This window comes from Canis lupus, chromosome 24, assembly GCF_048164855.1.
Source record: "Canis lupus baileyi chromosome 24, mCanLup2.hap1, whole genome shotgun sequence".
Classification (NCBI taxonomy): domain Eukaryota; kingdom Metazoa; phylum Chordata; class Mammalia; order Carnivora; family Canidae; genus Canis; species Canis lupus.
The window spans coordinates 6,806,505-6,831,015 of record NC_132861.1 but is presented as its reverse complement, the minus strand read 5'-3'; the positions used below and the strand labels follow the sequence as shown (position 1 = coordinate 6,831,015).

Below are 24,511 nucleotides of genomic sequence, written 5' to 3'. Positions count from 1 at the left end.
AGTTGTACAAGTTGATGCCCTAGGTCTTGTAATCTCTGACCTAGCTAGCTGAAAAGCATGAGACAGAGAAATAACTGTTGTCTCTCTCATACTCTTAACCTGCTTCATTTGTCAGATGAGACAGCACATACTTGGCATGAGAGATTGCAACAAACTCATCTTGAAAAAATACCAAATATTTTAAACTTTGATAAAAATACATTGATAATTGAGTGTTTATCAAAGTGAAGCTTCATATCCCTTCAACAGTAAATACTATTGGATATTTATCAAGGTATCCCGCTATAATCTGGATGTCAAGAAAATTTTGAGTTATCTGTTCTTTGAAGAATATGTTTTGATATGAGATATGTCAGGAGTCTAAACAAAATAAGAATATTCAGTTAACTCTTGACTTCTGTTAGTAAATAAGATTTAGAATATTAGTTGAATTCCCTGCAGGATGAGTTTTGAGTCGTTCATATTTCTACTAAGAAAATCAAGATATTTTGTGGGGATATAAGAAAATCAGTATTTGTATGTGAAAATATTTAAAATAGATTTTCAAGCAGCTAGATATTAGTTACAAGTTTTAACACATATTTAGCCAAGATAAAATTAAGCTCATGGCAGTGTTTCTCAGCCTGTTTTTCATTATTGTCCCCCCGTAAGGAATCTTTTTTAGACCATTTTCATTCAAGAAAATTGAATCACCCTCTCCCAGTAAAATTTTATTTCTACAATATGCTGTATAACTGTGTAGTACATATGCTTCTGTGCTTTCTACATAAAAGGAATGTGATTTTTTTTTTCACACTCCCAACACCACTTTTTTGAACCCTGGGTAAATGAGGTCAATCCTATTGAGGATGCATGGCTAAAAGTGATAAAAGGCTATGAAGTGGACATGAAAATTCAGTGCTTTTTAGATTATATAAATATAAAATAAAATACTAACATAAATCAAATTTTGAGTATTGTCATTGTTATTTAATGACTGTACATTGTGGTTTTTTTTTCACTAAAATGTTTAAATTTGTTCTTTTTAGGTTAGAGCTGTGTTGGTAAATGCATTGATGTACGTGTGTGTGCTTGTGGTTTACCAAATACCTACCACTTTTAAATTATAAAAGATTTTATAAAAGCTATGACATTTTACTAGGACTTTTGGGGGGAATTTCTCTGTCTCTCATATAGGCCTATAATTAAGAGATAAAGTATATTTAATTTGAGATGGGTACTTCACAGTTCAGGTTTTTTTTTTTTTTTTTTTTTTGTTAACCATTGTAATTGTTAAGGAAGAAAAATGAAAATTTAATTTTGCTCTCCGATGAGCTAATGAAATATTAACCTCATTATGGAGGCAGATCATTGTACTAATTGGTGATTCCCTGTACAAAAAGATAAATTGGAAAATGAATTAATCCTTCTTAGACTACTTTAAGGGTTATTTCTCTGAAAGAGATGACTTGTGGTAGTAGTCTATATCAATAGATAGACTGAAGGGATATGTTGAAATACCTTCCATGAAACAAATTTTTACATAGTGGAGATGAATGTGAACCAATTATATGTATTTTTAGATGTGAGACTTTTTTTCTTCTAGTTATAGGATTTGTATTACATACTTGGTAGTGTTAGAATATATGGTCAGTCCACCCCATATAAAAATTACTCTACAAAAAAAATCAAACTTACAGTTAAAGAGATGTTCATCCTCGTGTTTATATTGAACCTTTTTGATACACAGTGAGACTGATAAGCTATATTGCTAATACCGGTGAACACGAATACAGATAGCTGACAAAATAGCTGATCTTTAGGAAAGATGAGAATAAGATAGTTGTTATCATGAGAACCTTTCAACACATTAAATTCTAGAGTTGGGAAAGGTTATAGAGAAAACTTTCTCATTTAACAAATATGAAACTGAGTATGATAGGGAAATAAAAGAATTTTCATAAAACATGGAATAAAATCCAAGTCTAAATCCCTAAATCATTGCTTTTCCTTGTAAACCATATTGCCATTCATGAAATGGAAAACTATAAATTAAATAGCAAGCTTTGGATCTCTGTATAATTATCAAGAATGTAATTCTCATTTTAAGTGTGATATATACCATATTGGTTAAAATAATAATTAGGTTTACATTTTTAATAAACCATTATTCTAAAATGATTACTTTGGGAATATATTAAAATCAGACTCAGAATTTTAAGAGCCTTAAACATCATCAATTACTTTATGTAATATCATCTGAATTATTTTCCAAATACTTTATATATAAGCACATAAAACATATTTCTACAAGTTTGAAAAGTGATTGTAGTGACTATACTCTTTAGAAAAAAATTTCAGGGCAGCCCCAGTGGCTCAGCGGTTTAGCACCGCCTGCAGCCCAGGGTGTGATCCTGGAGACCCTGGATTGAGTCCCACAGGCTCCCTGCATGAAGCCTGCTTCTCCCTCTGCCTGTGTCTCTGCCTCTCTCTCCTCTCTGTATATTCTCATAAATAAATAAGTAAAATCTTAAAAAAAAAAAAAAAAAAAAAGAAAAATTTCACAAGATGGTATTAGCTAAGTTTTTAAAATTGAATTTTCATTACCCTTTAAGGTCAGTTAGTGTTCCTTACTTAGAGCAGAAGTTGTATGTTGTTCAACATTATGCATTGTTTGTATTTTTTTTTGTAGTCACAGTGTGCCCAGTATGCTGCTGATAGAAGAGAGGAAGAAAAGATGTGTGATCATCTTATAAGTGCTGCTAAGCATCGAGATCACGTTACAGCAAACCAACTGAAACAGAAGATCCTTAATATTCTCACAAATAAGCATGGTGCTTGGGGAGCAGTTTCTCATAGGTGAGTTATCACAAATTTACAAGTAAATAGTAACCCAAAGGTTATTTATGATAGTTAGCTGTTAAAGATGATAAACTTTAAAATAATTTAGAAAATATGATTTAAAGCATAAAAGTTATTTGAATTTTCCCTGATATCTTTAGTAATTCCACTTTAGAATCCTTTAGAAGAAAATCTTAAAATCTAAACTTTTAAGCTCCAGAAGTCATTTCTAATTTAATAGTAATATGTAATACAAAAAAATTTTAGACTGTCATCTCATGTAATGTATGTTAATTGTAAGTGGCTCTTTTTTTTCATCTTTCAAGAGTCAGCTCTACCTACTTATTAAATTTATAGCATTCTTATTTTTTCTTATAAATAGGTAATAATACAAGCATTTACTATTGAGAAGTAATACGTTCTTCTTAAAAATCTTCTTCCATATTTTTCTATTCACTCTTTCTTAGGAAAAGTTTTCATTGCCGATTAGAGCATCTATGATATAATACAAGTAAAACCAAAATTGGTTGCTTATGAATTACAAATGTTCTCCTTGCTAAAGTTTTGTGGGCATAAAATTGTTTGTTTTTTCCTCTGTAACATGAGGAAACATTTTTTCTAGAAAAATAATAGTGAGTCAGATCACTATATTTCTATTGCAAATGTTCTTCATTTTTATATTTTCATTTTACTTGATCCCATTAAATGATTTTAAGTCTCTGGCACAGTTTAGGAGTTGGTTAATTGTGGACAGACTAGTGAGAAGAATTCTGATAGAAGTGATTTGGTTAGTTAGGGAAGAGCATCTAGAATATGGCCATGATAGTGTTTGACCATCTGTCCTGGTATTTCCGGTGTGAGATAGACTTAATAAAACTTTATAACTTTTGTATTTAAAGTAAAATTATAACTTCATGACTTTAAAAGTAATCAAGACTCAATATATATTCTTATAATAATATTAATACTGTGGGGGCGCCTGGGTGGCTCAGCGGTTGAGCATCTGCCTTCAACTCAGGGTATGGTCCTGGGGTCCCAGGATCGAGTCCTGCATTGGGCTCCTTGCGTGGAGCCTGCTTCTCCCTTGGCCTGTCACATGAATAAATAAATAAATAAATATTTAAAATAATAATAATAATAATAGTAATACTGTGACATCCAGCTTTTATTGAATATTTATTGTGTGCCAGGCATCGTACTAAGAACTTTACATGAATTATTTCATTTAACCTTCAGAACATTATTCAAACATCTTCCGTATTACATTGAAACTGGAGCTTTCAGAGCTTAAATTAAAACTTACATAGTATCAAACAACTTGTACAGGGAGAGACAATGTTTCACTCATGGTTCTCCAGAAAAACACAAAAACAGAACCAATGGGATATATGTGAGACATAGATAGAGATAGAGGTATAGAAGTATAAATATACCATATTTATATATATATAGACAGATTTATTTTAAAGAATTGGCTCGCGTGATTATGGGAGCTGGTAAGTCTGAAATCTGTAGGATAGGCAGTGAGGCTGGAAACTAAGGCACAATTTTTGCTATAGTCCTAACATGGGATGCTGTCTTTTCCAGTTAACCTCAAGGGGGTTTTTTTGATGTTTTGGGTTTTTTTTTTTTTCAATTGGTTTATTTTTAAGGCTTTCAACTAATTAGATGAGGCCCACACACATTTTATCTTCAATGTATAAAGATGTACGTGAGTTTGGAGTTTTAATTATTTCATCATGTAATTAAAATACAGCTACCAGTCACCTCCATAGCAGCAGTCATGTGGTAATGTGTCAAATGCATCCTCTGCTTAGTTGATCCTTTACTGTGTTTCATTGGATTGACAGAAAGACTGGCAGCAGGACCCCTCAGATATAAAGGTAGCTTCTCTTCTTTCCTGCATATTAGTTCCCAGTGCTAACTAAAAACACATGATTTTCCTGTTACCATCCTTTACCAAATAGGTCACTGAACTCTTAAATCTTTAAGGATGGGTTTTCTTCCCCATAATCTTCCTTAGTATTTGAGTAATTAATAAAGCTCAGTCATTAGATTGCTTCTTTTTTTTTTTCTCATTCACTCTCTGGGTAATTTTTATTAATCTTATGGCTAAAAACTACAACCCTTATGTTGATAACTTGCCAATTTATAATCCCTAGTCTAGATCTTTCACTCACCTCCAGACCTGTATATCATCCACCTACCTACTTGGTGTCTTCTACTTAGATATAGTATTTCAGATGACAAAACACTTCCTAAGACTTTGTCCCAAACCATCTCTCTCAGCCAAGGGCAACCCTATTCTTAGAGTTGCCCAGGCCATAAATGGTGCTTTTATCCTAATTGCACCTAACACGTTACACACTGAGCCGTGCAGCACATCTTAACTGACTCTGCCACAAAATATGTCTAGAATGCTACCTTTGCTATCCTAAAGGATCTAAAATGATGCCCAGCATTTCTCACTTGTCCCAGCAGCGTTTTCCCTAGTCTTCCTGCTTCTTCCTTGATACTTCTAAAGGCCATTCTCAACACAACAGCCTGGGCAACTTTTATTAAAATATGTATCCTTTTCCTCCTCTGCTCAGAACCCCCCAGAACCGTGCTGTGCAAGATGGTAACCACTAGTCATGTGTGCTCTTGAAATGTAATAAAAATTTAATTTAATGTACCACCTTTCAGGTCCTCAGTAGCCACATATGGGCAGTGGCTAGCACGTTCAACAGCACAGAACATTTCCGTTATTGCACAAAGTTCCATTGGTCAGTGTTGCTTCAGAAGTTTCCTTTGTCACTGAAAGTTAAAAACCTTACAGTTACCTACAAGGAAAGAGTGTGCTGTTTTTGATAGAATGGTCAAGGAAGTTCATTCTGATAAAGGACCACTTGGGCAGAGAACTGTCTGAGCATTTCAAGCCGAGGGAACAGCATGCAAAAGAAGAAGGGGGCTGGGCCTGTCCAAGAACAGGCAGAGACCAGTATGGCTGCAGTGGATGGGATGAGAAGGTTATTATCTTTGATAACTCTTCGATAACTTCGATAACTCCTCTCCTGCTCCTCTCCCGCTCCTTTCCCCTGGCTCATTTTATTCCCATCACTGGGGCTTTTTGCTGCTTTTCAGGCTTTTAGGACATGTTTACTCGACTTGGAATGCCTTCTCTCAGATAGTCTGTGCAGCTAGCTCTCCCATCTTCTGTTTTTAATTCAAATGGTACTTTCTCAAAAAAGCCATCTATAGCCACTTCTTACCCCCAATTATTTTATATTATAATTATATATATTATATATCTTACATATTATATACTTATTTATCAGTTGTATTGTTTTATTGTTTTGTCTCCCACCAGAATGGAAGCTCCATAGTGGAAGGGATTTTTCCTCCCTTTTGTCCACAGTAGTATTACCTCACACTTAGAATAATCCCTGATACAGAGCTGGTGCTAAATAAATATCCACTGAATAAATTAGTAAATGAATACTTGATGTATACCCTTTTTTTTTTACAGTGATACCGGTGATGGAATGGAAAAATAAATTAGCCTATTGTCGGGGACAGTTTTATGTTTCAAATGAAATTATTTTATTAAATGACAAAAAGTACTTATCCTTGCATAAAACCAAAGCTCAGGTTCATCTGGAAAGTGAGATGAACAATTCCTTATTCACTGGGTTAAATGGTAAAATGAATTATTATATGAAAATGCTTGACACCGTGTCTGTCACAAAGTAGACTTCTTGTATTTGTTAGTCTCTTTTCTTTTTTGTTAGCTCTTTGAGAAGAGCCTTTTAAAAAATAACTTATTTTTTAGAGGAGTTTTAGGCTTACAATAGAAATTTCCCTTATATCCTCTCCTAACACACATATATACCTTCTCCCATAATCATTCACCCAAATAGTTAGTGCCTCTTTTTTTTTTTTATTTTTTTTTATTTTTTTTATTTTTTTTACCAAGACTGAACCTACATTGATACGGCATAGTCACCCAAGGGCAGAGTCCATAGAGGGCTCACTCTTGGTGGTGTGTCTTCTATGGGTCGGGACAAATATATGGTAACATGTATCATCATTATAATATCATGCGGAATATTTTAACTGCTCTAAAATTCTGTGTTGTGCCTATCCATCCCTGTCTTCCCCTACCCCTGGCAACCACTGTCTTGTTTTGTTTTGTTTATCTATAGTTTTGCCTTTTCCAAAATGTCATATAGATGAAATCATACAATATGTAACCTTTTACTTAGTGATATGCAAGAAAGGCTTTTCCATATTTTTTCATGCCTTGATGGCCTTGATGGCTGATTTTCTCTAAGCACTGAATAATATGCCATTGTCTGGTTGGACCATAGTTTTTCCACTTACCTACTGAAGAGCATCCTTGTTGCTTCCAAGTTTGGGCAGTTATGAATAAAGCTGCTATAAACATCCATGGGCAGGTTTTTGTGTGAAAACTGGTTTTCAACTCCTTTGAGTAAATGCTAAAAAGCATGATTGCTAAATGGTATGATAAGAGTATCTTTAGTTCTGTAAGAAACCACCAGAGTGTCTTCAAAGTGGCTGTGACATTTTGCATTCTCACTATCAATATATGAAAACTGGTGTTAGTCCACCTCCTCAGCAGCATTAGGTATTGTCAGTGTTCCAGATTTTGGCCATTCTGATAGGTATATAGTGGTACCTCATTGTTTTGATTTGCATATTCCTGATGACATGTGATGTGGAACATCATTTCATGTGCTTATTTTCTGTATGCGCATCTTCTTTGGTGAGGTGCCTGTTAAGGACTTTGGCCTATTTTTTTAAACCAAACTATTTGCTTTCTTATTATTGAGTTTAAGAGTTCTTTGTATATTTGGCATAACTGTTCTTTAACAGATGTGTCTTTTGTAAGTATTTTCTCCCAGTTCGGGTTTGTCTTTTCATTCGCTTGATAGTGTCTTTTGTAGTGCAGAAGTTATTATTTTTTTAAAGATTTTATTTATTTATTCATGAGAGACACAGAGAGAGAGAGAGAGGCAGAGACACAGGCTGAGGGAGAAGCAGGGCCCACGCAGGGAGCCTGATGTGGGATTCGATTCCGGGTCTCCAGGATCATGCCCTGGGCTGAAGATGATGCTAAACTGCTGAGCCACCCAGGCTGCCCAGAAGTTATTATTTTTAATGAAGTCCAGCTTATGTTGTTTCTTTCATGAATAATATCTTTGGTGTTGTATCTAAAAAGGCACCACCATACTCAAAGTCATCTAGGTTTTCTCTTATGTCAGCTTCTAGGAGTTTTATGCTCTTCCATTTTACATTTAGGTCTGTGATCCATTTTTACCTAATTTTTTTTAAAAATGTAAAGTCTATAGTCTATTTCTGGGCTATCTGTTCTATTGACCTATTTATTCTTTCACCAATACCATATTTTCTTGGTTAATGTGGCTTCACAGGAGTTTTAAGTCAAGTGGCATCAGCCCTTCCACTTTATTCTCCTTCCAAAGAGCCTTTTTAAAATAATTTCCCTTGCCACTTAATCACCCTCTAACGCGATATATAGATAGCTACAATCTATTGATTTTATTCCTTTAATGAACAGATAACTCTTGTTAGCATAGTGGTAAAGTAGACTTACTCTCTGCCCTCACATAGTTCCTAGTAGTCAAATAGAAGAGACTGATATTAAACAAAACAAATGATTATAGAAATAAAAGATGTGAATACAAATTTTGATAATTACTAGGAAAAAAATTACAGAGTACTCTGAAGGGAAGGGTATAACAGAGAATCTTCATGTTAGATTAGGGAGTTCTGTTTAAGCTAAGAAATGAGCAGGGAATCATCGTAACAGGTGGAGTGTAGAACATTCAGGAGAGAAATATTACAAAGACTCAGAGCTTATAAATAATAAAATGAATGGAAATGAAGCTAGTATGTCTAGAGCTTAGTGAGCAATGGAGATATTGGCTTGAGATAAGGCTGGAGAGTAACATATGAGCCTGATGATTTAAAGTCTTATAGATCATATTAAGGATTTGTGACTTTATCCTAAGTGGCATAAAAATCAGTGAAAGATTTTGAATAGAAGAGTAACATGATCTGATTTATGTTTTAAAAGATCAGTCTGGCTGCTTTATTACTGGGAGTAATAGGGAAGTGTGGTCACTCTATTTGTAGTTCAAATGTCACCCTTTCTATTGCATTCCCTGGCTTCCCCTATTTTCTTAACCCAACCTCCTCCTATTTTGTTGGTGTCTATATTGCAATTATCTATGATACACCACCTAATGTTTTATAGCTGTTTGGATGTACGTGTCTCTTCCAGTAGACTTGTAACTTCCTAAGTGGAGGAATTAAATGGTACTTACAGTTGCATCTCTGTTATCAAATATATGTTAAATCTGAAGGAATTTGATTCCTATAATGTTATACTTGCTGTTTTACCCAAGCAAATATTGAATTTTAATGTAAATTTACTTTTATTCTTTTTTTTAAGATTTTATTTCTTTATTTGAGAGATAGCAACAGAGATAGTGAGAAAGAACTCGAGCAAGGAGGAGAGGGAGAAGCAGGCTCCCCACTGAGCAGGGAGCCCAATGCGGGCCTTGATCCCAGAACCCTGGGATCGTAACCTGAGCTGAAGGTAGATGCTTTTTTTCTTTTTAATTTTTATTTATTTATGATAGTCACACAGAGAGAGAGAGAGAGACAGAGACATAGGCAGAGGGAGAAGCAGGCTCCATGCACCGGGAGCCCGACTTGGGATTCGATCCCGGGTCTCCAGGATCGCGCCCTGGGCCAAAGGCAGGCGCTAAACCGCTGTGCCACCCAGGGATCCCTTGAAGGCAGATGCTTAACCAACTGAGCCACTGAAGTTCCCCAAAATTCCTTTTACTTTTATCTTTTGACTCAATGGTCATACTGACTGTAATTATTTTAGCTTTTGAATTAATATTACTGCTCTTTATTTTGTCCTGAGGAGGAACTAGAATCTGACAACTCTTTAAAAATGCATATTCAAGAATTAACATTTTAAAATAATACTTCATATGTACAAACAGTTTTTCTTTATTTTATATTTTTGGGTCATATTTTCAATTTCTTAAACTACATAGCTAAATTAAAAGCTGGGCAAAGGACTCGACTGACATTTTTCCAAAGAAAATATGGGGGAATGGCTAACAGGCACATGAAGAGATGCTCAACATTATCAGTCATTGGGGAAATGCAAATCAAAACCACAATGACATATCACCTTACACCTGTTAGAATGGCTGTTATCAAAAAGAGAGAACCATGTGGAGAAAAGAGAACCCTTGAGCACTCTTGGTAAGACCGTAAATCGGTACAGCCACTATGGAAAATAGTATGGCGGTCCCTCAAAAAATTACAAATAGAACTACCATATCATTCACCATTGCTATTCTGGGATATATTTGAAGGAAACAAAAACACTATATTGAAGACATATCTGCAGCTCCGTGATCATAGCAGCATTATTTACAACAGCTGAGACATGGAAACAACTTAAGTGTCGATCAATTCCTGAATGGATAAAGTTGTGAGTCATATATATATATATATAATATATATATTATATATATATATAACATTCCATCATATATATATATATATGATGGAATGTTATTCAGCCATAAAAAAACAAGGAGATCCTGTCATTTGCAACAACATGATGGATGGAACTCCCATGATGCTAAGTGAAATAAGTCAGACAGAGAAAGACAAATATTGTATGATCTCACTTACATGTGGAACCAAAAAGAAAGAAAAAAAAAGTCATAAAAAAGAGATAAGACTAACGGTTACCAGACGTAGATGTAGGGGTTGGTAGAGGGAGAATTGGAGGAAGGTGATCAAAATGTACAAACATTATATAGTTATAAAATATATAACTACTGGAGATATAATGTACAGCACAATGACTGTAGCTTACACTGCTATATAGTATATATGAAAATTAAGATACTAGATCCTTAGAGTTCTTATCACAAGGAAAACACCTTTTTTTTCTCTTTTTCTGTATCTCTATGAGATGATAGATGTTGACTAAACTTACTTTTCTATGGTAATCATTTTACAACATATGGAAGTCAAATTATTATGCTATATGCCTTAAATTTATATAATGATCTATAGTGATTATATCTCAGTAAAACTGGGGGAAAAAAACTACTTTTCATACAAGCATTATTATTGAGATTTTGTATGGTATATTGTATGGTATTGTACCATACAATATTGTATATGGTATTTTGTATGGTATAAGCTATATTTATTGATAGAGCAGGTTTGTATTGGCAGCATCTCCATTGATACTTTACACCTAATATCTTATTTTCATTCTAATAACTTTTTAAGGTAGGTATTATTTTTTCCATTTCACACATAATAAATGTGAGTCTCAGAGAAGTTGAATAGCTGGCCCAGTGTTATATAACTAAATAATAGGGACAGGATTTGTATCTAGATCTATGTAACTAACCCTAAAGCCCGTGGTCATCCCAGTGACAAAATTAATTACTGTATTTACTATAAAAAATTGTTGATTGGAATAATGAAATTAAAATCACTCATTAAACATAAATAAGACTCAAAAGTCTGGGGCTTTAGAAGGTATTTTTTAAAGCTTTACAACATCAAGATATGGTCTAAATAGACAAGAGAACTACTGCCTACAGAGGCAAGATAGAACTTGCAGTCTGAACCTAACAGGGTAGATAGACTGCTAAAAGAAAAATAAATAAACACACATTTTTGGTAGGATGTTAACAGGATCCAGTGTCCTACAACATAATATTTAAGATATCCAGGATATAATCCAAAATTACCTAATATACAAAGGACCTGGGAGATCTTAACCATTTCTCAAGGAAAGACAATTAATGAATACAATCCCAAGATAACCCAGATATGAAAACTTTGATACAAATATTTTAAAGCAACTGTTACAAACACCTCCATGAAGTCAAGGTAAACACTTTTTAAATGAATGGAATGATAGAGGATCTCAGAAAAGAAAGAAAATGTATATGAAAGAACCAAATGAAAAAGAAAAATGTAATATCTGAAATAAAAAATAATCATTTAATGAGCTTAATAGTAGAATAAAGATGACAGAGAAGAGAGTGCATGAACTTGAAGATAGATCACTAAAATTATACAAGTGAAAGACAAACAGAAACACTGGGGAAAAAATGGGAAGTGCTCCAGGCTCCTGTGGGACAATATCAAAAGGCCTAAAATTCATATCATTGAAGTCCTACAGAAAGTTAGGAGAAAGATTCATACAGAACAATTATTTAAAGTAAAAATGGCTGAAAACAAATTTGGTGAAAGATGTCAAGTTAGAGATCCAAGAAGCTCAGGATAAGCTCAATAAAAAATATCCCTAGACATATCATAATCAATCTCCTAAAAACCAAAGATAAAAAAAAATTTTAGCATAATCCAGAGGAAAAAACAATACATTATATATATAGGAAAAACAATTCAAATAATTACAGCATTTTCATCAGAAATTGTGGGGCCCACTAGTTGCCAAACCAAAATTCTATATTCAATAAAAATACCCTCCAGAAATGCAAGCCAAATAAAAACATTGTCAAATGATAGAAAGCTAAGAGAATTTCTCTCTACCAGGCATGTTCTCAAAGAAATGCAGAAAGATGTCCTTCAGGCAAAAGAAGGAAAAACAAAAGGGGGGACCTTGGGAATTGAGAATAAAGAAAGAATTGTTTTGTTATTTTTTTTTCCCACAAAGATTTAAAGGCAATTTAGTGGAGAAATGATGGTCTTTTCGACAAATAATACTGGAGCAATTGAATATTCATCTGCTAAGTTTGGACCCCTGAACGATGACTCACATTCTTATGTAAAACTTAACTTAAAATGAATGATAGACCTATATGTAAATTATAAAATTTCTGGAAGAAAACATAGGAGGAAATCTTTGCATTCCTGTTTGTGTTGGGCAAAGTTATTAGATACAGCACTAAAAGCCTGATGAATAAATAAACAATCCTACAGTGGACTTTCTCTTAGTCTGCTTGGGCAACTATAACAAAAACATCATACGGTGGCTTATAAGCAACAGAAATTTGTATCTAACAATTCTGGAGGCTGAGAAGGCCAAGATAAAAGCACTGGCAGATTCAACATCAGGTAAGTCCACATACTAGTCCACATAGATGGCAGTCTTCATGCTATGTCCTCGCAAGATGAAAGAGTTGAGGAATCTTCTTAGGGCCCTTTTTATTTTTTATTTTTTTTAGGGCCTCTTTTATAAGGGCACTAATCTCATTCATGAAGGCTACACCCTCATTACCTAATCACTTTCCAAAGACCTCACCTCTGGATACTACCACATTAGATTTGATTTCAACATAAAATTTGGTTAGGGGAGGCATTCAATCCATGGCAGGCTTTACCAAATTAAAAACCTTTTTGTGTGTGAAAGAGACTGTTGAGAATGCCACATTCTCTCAGACTGGGAAAAAGTATTTGCAAATCATATAATCTTACAAAGGTCTTACAAATATAAATGTTTAGAAGTGTAAGTATATATATTTATCTAAGTGTAATACTATACAAGGCACTTATAAGTACACATATGTGTGTACATGCATATGTATATTGTATATATGTAGTATATATGTATAAGGAACTTTCCAAACTTAACATTAAGAAAAAAAACATACAATTAAAAAGCAAGGAAGCACTTCAACATAGACGATATATAGATGGCAAATACCTACATAAAAAGATACTCACTATCCTTAGCTATTAAGGAAGTTCAAATTAAAAAAACAATCAAATGCTAATATTTCTCTACTACAATGACTAAAATTAAAACAAAAACCTTACAATGCAAGGGCTGGCAAAGAGGTGAAGTAGCTGGAACTCGCATACATTGCTGGTGGAAGTACAAAATGATGCATCCTCTTTGGAAAGCTGTTTGGCGGTTTTCTTACACAATCAAACATCCGCTTACCATTTGATGCAGCAATCCTATTCCTAGGTATTTACACCAAGAGAAAGGAAAACTTACATTCATGCAGAAAACTTGTACATGAATGCTCATAGCTCTATTAATAACTGTCCCCAAATTGAAAATAGCCCAAATGTTCTTCAATTGGTGAATGGATATACAGTGCATCCATATAATGGAATACTACTCAGCAATATAAAGGAATAGACTTGATACATGTGACAACCTGAATGAATCTCAGGTGTATTCTGCAAAATGAAAGAAGCCAGACTCAAAAGAATGCAAATTGTATAATTCCATTTATGTGACGTTTGGAAAAAAACAAACCTTAGGCAAGTAAAACATATTGGTGGTTTTTAGGATTTAAGAGTAGAAAGAGAGTTTGGGTAGAAAGGGACAATGTGAGGAAGCATTTTGGGAAGATTGAACTGTTCTGTATCTTGATTGTTTCATGGCTCTGTTTTTGTCAAAATTTATAGAAATGTACACCAAAAAAGAGTGAATTTTTCTTCATGTAAATTAATAAATCTTCAGAAACTTAAAAAATCAAAGGCCAGAGAAGTCTTTATATTTATCAAACTGTATTACATTTTCGATATCGAGAATTACACTTGAATATTAATTTACTGTTTTAAAGTTAAATTAATTACAACTCGGATTATTTCAATTATTTTCATGCCAACACAGGTATATTGGTCATATAATCTAAAGAACAGAAGTTAGGGGATCCATGAGTGGCTCAGCGGTTCAGCGTCTGCCTTTGACCCGGGGCATGATCCTGGAGTCCTGGGATCGAGTCCTGCGGCGGGCTCCCAGCATGGAGCCTGCTTCTCTCCCTCTGCCTGTGTCTGCCTCTCTCTCTCTCTCTCTCTCTCTCTCTCTGACTATCATGAATAAATAAATAAAATCTTTAAAAAATAATAAAAAATAAAAAAAGAAGTTAGGTTTTTTCTATAACTAATACCTGTTGTAAATGAATTTTCACTGTATGTAGTTTTTAATTATATAGCTTTTAAAACCCTAAAATAAATGTAGTAAATGTGCTATTCCCTAATAAAAATTATGAAATATTCAGAGGGAGGGGAAAAAAGAACTTTTTTCCAACAATTTTTAGGTAGTTTAAAGTGTCAAGATTCAAATCAGGAATTGTGGGGGCGCCTGGGTAGCTCAGTCAATTAAGTGCCAGCCTCTGGCTCAGATCATGATCCCAGGGTCTTGGGATCCAGCCCCACATCAGGCTCCCTGCTCAGCAGGGAATCTGCTTCTCCCTCTGCCCCTCCCCACCCTGCTCATTCTCTCTCTCTCTCTCACTCTCTGCCTGTCTGAAATAAATAAATAAAATTTTTGAAAATAGATAAATAAACCAGGAATTGTGCTCTGCTCTCGGTGCATACAGTTGTTATAAGCTGATCTGCCAGATGCGTGGAGCGTTACAGGGTTAGACTAAATAATCTATTAATTGTGATCTCTATAACCATGTGAGATACAAAATGGAAGAAAAACCTGTGTAGAAATCACATATCTTCATACCATAGCCTGCATTGGTTTAATGGCTGTGAAGTTTCATAGAATGCTTATCCCATAGGTTCCTTCCTAAGAGCTATGTAAATGAACAGAACAGATTCAAATGGGAAAATGACATACTTACTGGGTTTCAACCTGATATTCTACACCTTCAAAACAAGAGTTCTCATACTCATGGTATCATAAATTTAAAGTCAAAATACTCACCCTAAGATAACATAAAGAATAAGCTGGTAGTGCTGTGGAGTGAAAATTGGAAATTCTGTTTTTGGAATATTCTGAAACAATCACATTAACTGTCACTTCGTGGCTTCACTTCTGTTTCCCTTATCTTTAAACATTCACTATTGCTATTTATAATGGATATGAACTACAACCACTACACTCAGGTATTTATTTAATTTCAAACTAATTTGTTCTGAGTCCCCACCATGGTGCTATTGGAAAATTCAATCTCAGTTATTAATAGGACCCTACATATATACTCCTGGATTATGCAAAGATTCTAGTAATCTTATAAAGCCCTGGGATCCTCATTTTACTTGGGCTCTACAGATATGCTTAATTTATGCTTGGAGGGGGGTCTGTTTCTGGACAAAATGAGACATTAATTCATGGAGCTGTGGCACCAAGGATACAGCCATGTATATTCCTGCTGTTTCATTGGGAGTACATGTCCCCCACCCCCCTTTCAGGACCCTCTTCATACACCATCTTCTTAGTCTTGGAATAAAGTCAGACCCTGGATACTTCAGTCTCTTCACCCCTCAAGCCTCTATGGTCCATTATCTCTTTAAGGATAGTTGTGCTACTTTTTTAAAAAGAGTATCTCTTATGCCACCTGAGAAGATAAGAGTAGCCTCAAGTCTCCTAGATTCGAAATACTGCTTTGTTTTGGAGGGATTGGCATAGAGTGAAGTGGGGATTTTGCTTATTTTTTTCATCCATTTAGATTCCCTGGCCCAAACTTTTCTGCAACTGTCCTGGGACATCTGTTTGATGCAAAGTGTCTGTAATCATGAAATATATTTTGTTTTTCATTGAGAATTTGAACCTTTGACATTGGACTCACTGTGTTCTAATTGTTGTTACTAATTCTAACTCCTTTAATAGAAAACATAAATCTAAGAGACTTGAATGTGGCATATTCTAGTGTAAATGTCCACCACAGAGTTGGAAAATAGAGCTCCAAATTATACTAGGTCACTAGTTATATTTATAATAACTTTCTCAGACATGGACAAAACATATTTTCCAGTACAAATTTCATCTCTCCACCCAGTAAAGGGCATCTAGGAGACATCCTTGATTTACTTGTTTTAATCCTCCCTTTCCCCATACAGCACACATACACAGATTGTCCATCAACAGGTGCTGTTTGCAACGAATTTGGGATATATGCTTTCTTCTTCCAAGTACTGAAAATAGTAGATTTTTCTAGGGTTGTGTTTTGTTGGATATGTTCATTAAGGGAAAGGAGCAAAATATTAAGATGTAAGAAAATGGTTGAAGTGATAGATTGTGTACTTAGTCTAAGGTAGTTTAGGAAGGAAAGTAAAGAAAGAAAGGGATTGATAGGCAGGTAATAATGGAGTCAAGAAAACAAGAGTTGGTAAGCTGAAAGAATGGGAAGTTCAGGAATGTTTCAATTTAGGATTTTAGAACAAAAGCAGTACAAGGTTGACAATGTGGTCCTGAAAGTGGTTAAGTGGGGTCCAGTAGAAGATCATGGTAATGAGGAGGTCAAGAAACAAAAAGAATCTTGCATGTAGCACGTATGGTGAATTACCCAAGATAATTTCAGTATTTGCGATGGAAATGAATATGGTCAGCATCTTTTAAACCTTCAGTAAATAAAAGGAATGGCCTGGGATACTGGTATTCCAGGTTGGGCGAGGAATAGGTGGTATTGCCAGATTCAACAAGAGCTTAAAGGAGTCTCAAAGTTCATCTTCCCTAAGTGTGTGTGTGTGTGTGTGTGTGTGTGTGTGTGTTTAAAAAGCAGGTCCAAATGAAAGGAGTAGAAAATATGCTACAGGGTGGCAGAACTCTGAAAAGCCTATTAGATCATTTTCCAGGATAGAAGTCTAATGCAGATCACATAGGGAAGAACAATGATTTGAAAGGATGAGGTAATATAAATCAGTAGTAGTTGTATAGGTCAAGACTAAAAATGTCTGTAATTTGGCTATGAAGATGATCACACTGTAACCTTTATAACCCAATTGATTGCTGGGCAATTATTTCTGATGCTTTTTTTCCTAAAATATATAGACTTGTAAAAAAAAGAATGATTATTTTAATAAGTCTCAGAAACAAGACAGTTTATAAAATGCTTAATACATAGAGTTATATAAAATATCAAAATGAAGAAAATCAGTAAGTAGATCATAAAATTAAAAATCTCACAAATATTAGGCTACTTTCTTAGCATGGAAGTTTTAAGTTAGGCTTAAAACAAAATAAAGTTTTGGATCTTCACATAAATGAAACTTCTATTTGATTTACAAATGGCATAAAGTTTAAAATTTTTGACAATTTGCAACAAGTGCCTGGAGTGAAAGGGTGATGATCACAATCCCTCTGCCATTCATTGGGCTGCTAATTAAAATATGCATTTGTGAAACTGTAGGAAATATTTCTCAAGCCGTAACGTCTGCTGTCTTGGCAGATCACATTTTTGCTGGAATCACTGAAGATGCTACCATACTAGGCTGTCAAGAAAAATCTCTGGACTTCTTTAATGTTACTGTTTTTATAATCTTGTATTTTAGATTAAACATTTTTCATTAAATATCACTGTATTCCCTAAAATAATATGTTCAGTCCAACTTTTTGAAAATCACAAACATATAAAAATATTTCATAATTTGATTTCAAACAATATTTTTCTCCATAAAGATCCTTTTTTTATAACTACATATAATATATATTTTTGTTTTTCTAAATGGAATCAGTATATTAGTTTACAGTGACATTGCTCTATATTATATGCACACTAAAGTCTTATGCATTAGATTTTGAGGTGTTTTTTGCTGTTTGTGTTCACAAGTAGTTTACTGTCTTTTGTCAGTAATAAGGGCTGCCTGTTTAGTTGGAAAGTGCCATTGCCCTAGAGTGCTGTATTTGAAGTCATCTGTCATGGATACATTGTAGAGAGAAGACTATTTATGTTTATGGCATTTTAAATAACTAAGTTAAACCCTTTGGAATATAGAGAAATGGCTTGTTTACTGTCATCACTGTACACTTAATCTTGTGACCCTGTCATGATAGCATTCCCATAAATCTCCCTGTGGGTAGTTCAATAAAACAGATGAACATCAAAATGTAATGATTGTTTCAGCTTTAGGAATTAGGTATGTGATGGAATAAATACGGCCTGGATAGTACAGTTACAGAAGCGTGTTACCACTCCCTTTTTCTAATAAACAATACTGGAAAATAATTATAGATGATAGTTTGTATTCTATTTTAAGATAATATTTGCAATATCTAGTAGTCATATCATTAAAAGAAACAGAAAATGGATAAAAATAATATGTATATTATGATATTTTTAAAGCAGTTTAAATTTGTTGGTATCTTGAAAACTGTAAAAATAATAAAATTGTTTTCTGCAAAGATTTTAATGTAATTTTATATTGTGTTTTCATTATATTACATCATTATTTTTTCTATATTCACTTTTTTAAAAATACTTGCAATTATATAATTTCTCAAATATAAGTATTTTACTTCAGTATTTTTTTAAGATTTTATTTATTTATTAATGAGAGACACAGAGAGAGAGGCAGAGACACAGGCAGAGGGAGAAGCAGGCACCCATGCAGGGAGCCCGATGTGGGACTCCATCCTGGGACTCCAGGATAACTCCCTGAGCCAAAGGCAGACACTCAACCTCTGAGCCGCCCAGGCGTCCCTTAAGTGGTTTTTTGACCCTGCCCATTTTGTAAGCAACTATTGAGGCCTTCAGGGAAGAAAATTGAGGACATTGAGGCTTTCAAAAAAAAACATACATATATATATATGTGTATAGATATATATATATATATATATATACATAGACACACACACACACACACACACACATATCACTAAGATAAATTAATGGAAGAAACTAAAAGAGCTTAACACCCATTTCTCACTATATTGCATTTCCAGAGACCATGTCCACAGTGGAAGAAAATCCCAACTTTGTTTCACCATCCTTTGAACACTGGAATGCTGTTAATACTCTCATTGCTTAGATAATAGAACTATAGTATGAAATGATCTTAAAGCAGGTTACGTTTGTCTCCCAATTTCCATATGTGAAAAACTTTTTCTCAGTTTAGTTTGGTGTGATGAAACCTCTAATCCTTCTTTCCAAGAGGATTTTGTACTTTGGCTACTATTAATCCAATTTGCATGATAATGATAAATTCTAAACACCAGAAGTGTGCTGTATAATGTCAAATCTGTGGGGGGAAAGCATAGCATTTGTATTTTTATGCAGGTTATTATAAAAATATATATCACAGAAGATCTCTTAAAAAAACAACTCTCCTAAGCATTTTCAGTACCAATCCAGGCAGAGAACTAAGAAAAATGAAAAATTCTGAAGCCTGTCAGAAAAAAAAGGCCAATTACTAATATAATATAAGACCCCAGGAAATAAGGTGAATGAGATATCTTTACTACTTAAATCTTTGACCATTAGCATCAAGTTGAAAAATAATCTTCCATAAAGAGAAGGATGATGTGTATTACTACATACATGATCAGCTACTTTACTTACAGTTTTGGCAACTAAGTCCTAGAAATACTTTCTTTTATTTTAACAACTTTTCAAAGTGATATGAGCCCTAAAAATTTGATTGTGGACAGTGTTAAGACAGAAACTTTTAAGTAGGATTCTTTTCTGTTAGCTATTAATATTCAGTAAATAGCTACCAAATTGCAGTGAAGCACTCTATAGATGGACATACTCTTCAGAGCTAGGGAATGAGGTATTACATGAAAGGATTTTTATGCATTTTCAAACTTAACATAAAACTTAAAAATTAAGTTTGGCTAGCTAGGCAATAAAATATAGCAAATATAAACTATTATTTATGCATTTTTAAAGTGAATACACTAGATTTATCCAACTGAGTAAACTGAATGGTTTTTTAAGAACACATTAAGGTACATTTTTAAGTAGTAAATTAACATATGCAATAGCTATCAAAATACCTAGTTCACTTTTTTAAGAGCATTTATTAGGTATATGATAATTAAGTAGATAATTAAAGTTTCACCTTACTATAAATATGATGGTGCCATAATCAAAGTTAGGTGAGTATTGATTTCAAATATTAACAGTTCAAAGGAACTTAAGTGATGATGACCTTGTAATTATTCCCCTGAGGAGGAGCATGTATGTGATACTTAGTTTAAAATAAAATCAAGGCTTTCTTCTCTGGTTAATCCCAACTACCTTTTATTTATCATCTCCCAGATTATCTTACATTAAACTTCAACTCTTGTGATTTATAAAATGACAGTCACTTCACAACTTTACGTATGCTCCTAAGTCAGACTTTGTGACTGCTCTCTGCTCTTCTGAATTTATAATTCAGGACCTACGCAAATAAAATATCTTGCATTTGTTTCTTCATATACCTTGAATTTCTTCAGTATCTATCTCTATTCTGTCCCACTTGAAACCCAGCCATTAAAATGCTTTTCATTTTGAAATTGCACTCTCATCCATCTTCCTTCCACCACACAAAATTGCTGGTTTTTATTCTGGATATTATAAATCCCTTCACCATCATTAACACTAGTATTGTTTGCTCATATTTTGAAAACAATCTGAAGTCCAGATATTTTAAAGTAGCTCTTTGATCTATTTTGAACATTGAAGATTCACATTATTATTAATACATAGTATTACAGCTTCTTAAGTAGGTTGTGAAGATTAAAAATATCGTAAGTACAGATGTTAGTTATTATTATTATATTTAATCATTTAACCTGTTTTAGGCCCAAAACAATTACAGAGGGCTTAAAGGATACCTTTCTTGTTCTGATTTCTGATAATTTATCTTATAGTTTTCATTTATACTTCTCACTGTTGCCTAAGTGAAAATATTAACTCATTGGCATTGTACATTTACAAAAACACAGAAATATATGGCTAGCGTATTTAGTAGAAATAACTTTCCTGAATAAAACTATGATAGGATTCTTCATAAATACTGTTTTTCTTTTTTTTTTTTTTTTTAAATTTTTTTTTAATTTTTATTTATTTATGATAGTCACACAGAGAGAAAGAGAGAGAGGCAGAGACACAGGCAGAGGGAGAAGCAGGCTCCATGCACCGGGAGCCCGATGTGGGATTCGATCCCGGGTCTCCAGGATCACGCCCTGGGCCAAAGGCAGGCGCCAAACCGCTGCGCCACCCAGGGATCCCAAATACTGTTTTTCTAAGAGAAAGAATATCGCCTATAATGCTGTGAAGTCAAAAATTCTGCCTTTGATTTTAAAACTTCCTGGAAGCTTTTAAAAAATTATTGAAGTTAGAATGTGTATAGATTTCTTTTTCTTTTTTTCTATTTCTCAGTGGTTAACTATTATTAATCACCTTGGTATTACTTCCCTAGCCTTTCAAAAAAGTACACACACAACTTTTGGCGACTTCTCCTGGATTATATGTTTGTTTACATAGTTAAAATATGATTTGAAACTCATGGTATATATTAATTTCTTTTGGTTTTTTTTTTTTTTTCATTAGATGAGGGTTGGGGGGAGAGACAGAGGGAGAGGGTGGAAAGAGAATCTTAAGCAGGCTCCACACCCAGCATGGAGCCCAACACAGGGCTTGATGACACGACCCTGAGATCATGACCTGAGCCAAAATCAAGAGTCAGACACCTAACCAGCTAAGTTACCCAGGTGCACCAATTTCTTTTAATTTTTGATTGGCACCTAAAACATCTATTTTGATTCTAGAGTTTTTAGTCATGCCATCTCAACTCCAGGCCATCTCATACCCCATATTCATGTGCTCTTTTACTTGATCAGCAGGCTCTTGTTAAATCTGCCAAGTGAAATTCAAGATAGTTGTACTGTTTTTTAGTGGAGTGGTTTAAAAAAAGAAAATCTTAGAAAATCCTCTCCTATTTATTCAAAGAATAAGATTATATCCAACCTTCATCCTCTTGACATGACACATTTACATGTTTCATTCTTTACTTCCACTACATAAAAGATATGTGCAACAGTGGTTTTATATAATACAGACAAGGGATACTCCTTATGTCATTTTGCAAATATCTAGAAAGGTGGGAAGTTAACTTATGTACCAAGAAAATATATGAATCCTAGAAACTATATATGGAAACTATATATGGAAGGTCGAAATTTGTAATACATGATAAAACTTTGGCTTTGTAAAACAAGTTATCTTGTTGTTAATATGTTGTCAGAAAAATTAAGGAACTTAGGGAAAACATTAGGCATGTCTCCTAAATTACTTTTTTCATTCATAGTTAACTGAATTACTATGGCTGTTATTTCCAGTTACTTAGTGGATAAATTGCTGTATCTTGACCAGTTGAAAGGTAATGCTTCTGTGTTTGCTTGTTTGTTTTTGTTTCATTTTGTTTTTTGTTTTTTTGTTTTTTTGCCTTAGAAGTATTTATAAGGGAAAATGTCTGACTAGAATGCCATTTGTCAGGAACTAATTGGGTAGCATAACCATAAACCTTTTGTTGTTGTTGTTTTATTCCTTTTTTTTTTTTTACTTTTGTTTTTGGTCAAGAATAGGGAAAGAAAAATGACTCATTATTTCCATGATCTAAAGGTTTTACTGCGACAGCTGAGCAGCTCACTTTTATTCAATGCTACATTAACTTTTCCATTAAGGGCCCTGTTGTAAAATACAGAGCCCTTAAGCATTATGAAGTTGCTGTCTGGTATTCGTTCATTGATATGGCTGCTACATTTGAATGTTGGAATCATTCCAGAGTGAATGTCGTCATTACTTTTTAAGAATGGTTTTTCTTTCATCTTGAATTTGGTTAAACTTAATTTCACTGCTGTGGATTAAATGTCTATAAATATTTTTATAAGCCTAAATTTTTTTTCCTCATTTAGAATTGCTGTCACATAAAAAAAAATATAGATTGCTGTCACATAAACTACAACATAATTTTGATGTTACTATTAGTCACAAACCCTGGATTTGCATGTGACAAATCCTACTTGAGGAAAAAGGCAAATACTTTGGTGTCACATATGGCCTAAATGTGGTTCATTTTTCTCCTTTTCCTCCATTTCATTCATTCCAGAAATTATCCCAGTTCTCTAGAATTGTGCAAGACCTAAGGAATAGTCTCCAGGAGGCTGGAGTCTTTAGGTGACACTGAGGATGGAAGAAATAGGATGTCCTCCCAGTGAGTGGTTAGGCTGTTGAAGCAGAGAGGGATTTAGAGTTGCAGAGTACTTAGGAAAAGGGGTTACAATGTTGTGGGCATGTGCTCTAATAAAGGGAGGCTGTAGAAGAGTTGTTACAATCCTGCTCAGGATGGACAGGTGGTACCCCACTAAGAAGGTTGGGGTGCTCATATACAGAATAGTATGTCCAGCATTTCTTCCTAGCAAATTTTTGGGCCTCATTAATTTTGGTAAGAGGATAAATTCTAAGATAAGAAGGCTGTGGCAATCAGGTATCCTGTGTTTTCATGTTTAAAGAGCTAAGAGATAGGGGCAATGCTGGTTAAAACCAAGTTTATGTTTTAAGGAATTTTGTATGTTGACAGGTTGGTTTTGTGTTTTGGGATTTTACTTTATTTCATCTTTTTTTACCTTGTTTTATTTATTTTTATATTTTACCAAACAGATTAAAAGAAGAGACAGGCAGTCAGAAATCCCTACCATTTGTGGGAGCAGGCTTAATGATGTTGATCAAAATCAGTATCAGGCTAATGAGCAGCAAGGACCAGCTGCAGAGCTGGTGAAACACTAAGTAGAGAAAAAAGGTGATTTAAACACTGACCAGTGATTGTGGAGGGAGACACACAGCAGAAGCCATTCCCCTGCCAGTGAAGGACTAAAAAGTTTTGAGTCTGGCAGTGAAAAGGAACTATACTTTGGAGATTAGGGTTTGATATGATATTCCCTTCCTATATAGCAATAATGTCTATTCTCTAT

The 24,511-nt window shown here is 34.0% G+C and overlaps 1 protein-coding gene across 12 annotated transcripts in view; it reads left to right on the top strand.

Moving 5' to 3' along the window:
- Nucleotides 1-24,511, top strand: part of NBEA (neurobeachin) — a 674,173-nt gene that overhangs the window by 369,423 nt on the left and 280,239 nt on the right. For all 12 annotated transcript variants that reach the window (XM_072795453.1, XM_072795459.1, XM_072795454.1 and 9 more), the window contains one exon: nucleotides 2,672-2,838. In XM_072795453.1, the coding sequence (XP_072651554.1) occupies nucleotides 2,672-2,838 (167 nt within the window). The remainder of the gene's footprint in view (nucleotides 1-2,671; nucleotides 2,839-24,511) is intronic.